The sequence below is a fragment of the Merops nubicus genome, unplaced genomic scaffold (genome assembly GCF_000691845.1).
Source record: "Merops nubicus isolate BGI_N331 unplaced genomic scaffold, ASM69184v1 scaffold37568, whole genome shotgun sequence".
NCBI lineage: Eukaryota > Metazoa > Chordata > Aves > Coraciiformes > Meropidae > Merops > Merops nubicus.
The window spans coordinates 3,635-5,238 of NW_008624421.1; the positions used below are offsets into that span (position 1 = coordinate 3,635).

At 63.2% G+C, this 1,604-nt stretch overlaps 1 protein-coding gene across 1 annotated transcript in view; it reads right to left on the reverse strand.

Moving 5' to 3' along the window:
- Positions 1-1,535, reverse strand: part of LOC103777807 (low-density lipoprotein receptor-related protein 1-like) — a gene marked incomplete at both ends in the record, with an annotated part of 5,073 nt that extends 3,538 nt beyond the window's left edge. Inside the window, 4 exons of the mRNA XM_008945370.1 lie at positions 121-308; positions 608-727; positions 1,072-1,157; positions 1,352-1,535. Coding sequence (XP_008943618.1) covers positions 121-308; positions 608-727; positions 1,072-1,157; positions 1,352-1,535 — 578 coding nt within the window. The remainder of the gene's footprint in view (positions 1-120; positions 309-607; positions 728-1,071; positions 1,158-1,351) is intronic.
- Positions 1,536-1,604: the final 69 nt, after the last annotated feature.

Here is a 1,604-nt window from a genome sequence, read left to right on the forward strand (position 1 = left end):
GAGGGGAGATGGCCTCGTCCCATCTGCCAGCCTCCTCCCAGCCTCCAGGACCACGGCAGGATGGCAGAGGGGCCACCAGCCTTCCCCCTGTGCAGAGGGGCAGGTCCCCTGGGCTCTCACCCGTTCTGCACGTCCACCACCAGTGCCCGGGGCTCCCGCAGGCCCGAGTTGACCAGCACGGTGCGATAAGCTCCGTTGAGCTTGGACACTTCGATGGTGTCCCGGCCTTTGTCACACCAGTACAGGTTGCCTCCCACCCAGTCCACAGCCAGCCCGTCAGGGTTGCTGAGGCCAGTGCGGTGAAGAACCTGCTGGGAGAAAACAGAGATGCTGGGACTGGACGGGGAGAACCGGAGACCCTGCCCTGGTCCCTCAGGGAAGACAAAATCCCCCTTCCCCACCACGCTGCCCTTGTCCAGCTCCCTTCCCTCACTCCTCTCCTCCCCGCCCACTGCTCTGGGGCTGTGTGGATCCCACCTCCGACCGGGGCGGTGCTGCAAAACACCCACAGCAGGGCTGGGGCCCCTCCAGGCGGCCTCTGTGCCGGGGGTGGGTGAGGACCAGCCACGGGGGCCAGGGGTGGCCGAGGGGCCGCCTCAGGCCCCACCTGAACGTTGCTGCCGTTGATGTGCATGCGGCGGATCATGCTGCCCTGCGTGGTGACGTCTGTCCAGTAGATCATCTGCTCCCGGTAGTCGAAATCCAGAGCAACTGCGTTGTTCAGCCCCTGCAGAAAGGGGGAAGTGCTGAAACAGCCTCGCCGGCGAGCACAGGGTCACGGGGGGGCTTTACCAATGAGCCCCCAGCCTCAGCTCCTGGTCCTGACATTAAATCACTCCTAAAGCCACATGTGGTGCAGCCCCTGCCTGGGCCTGCTACTGGAGAGCTGCTGGTTACACGGGATCTCCTGCACGCTCACAGCAAGAGCTGCTCCTTACACAGGATCTACCATCTGCTCGGGAAGCCAAGCACCCGAATGCCCAGCCTGGCAGGTCTCATGCCCCACAGGACTCCTCTCCAGTCCCAAACCCCCTGCCTCGTGGGGCTGGTGCCCCCTTTGCTCCCCAGTACCTGCTTGAGCAGTGTGTAGTTGGAGCCATCAAGGTTGAGCTTCCTCAGGTAGTATCGGTTGGCGAAGATGAGGAAGGGCTCTTCATCTGCACAGGGAAACCACGAAAAGCGTCAGGGAAGCGCCACTGGGATGTGGGCAGATCCTCTGTCTCCCTCCCTGCCCCACTGCTCCCCAGCTCTCCTCCAAGAGGTAGGTGCAGCTTCACCTTGCAGAGCACCGTGACCGACTCCAGCGCCAGCAGCATCCCGTGAAAAAAACCGGCCTGCTCCCGGCCCTCACCTGTGACAGCTTTACAGCTGGTGGGGTTGTCAGGTCTGAGCTTGTAGCCCTCTATGCACAGGCACTTGTAGCTCCCCAGAGTGTTGATGCACTTCTGGCTGCAGGGGTAGGTGGTGGAGCACTCGTCGATGTCGATGCACGTCTTCCCGTCGTCCTTCAGGCGGAAGCCAGGACGGCATCTGCACTGCAGGAGGCACCCCGAGCTGTTAGCCACGGCCAGGGCCCGCACGCTGCGACGTGACAGGCATCAGGA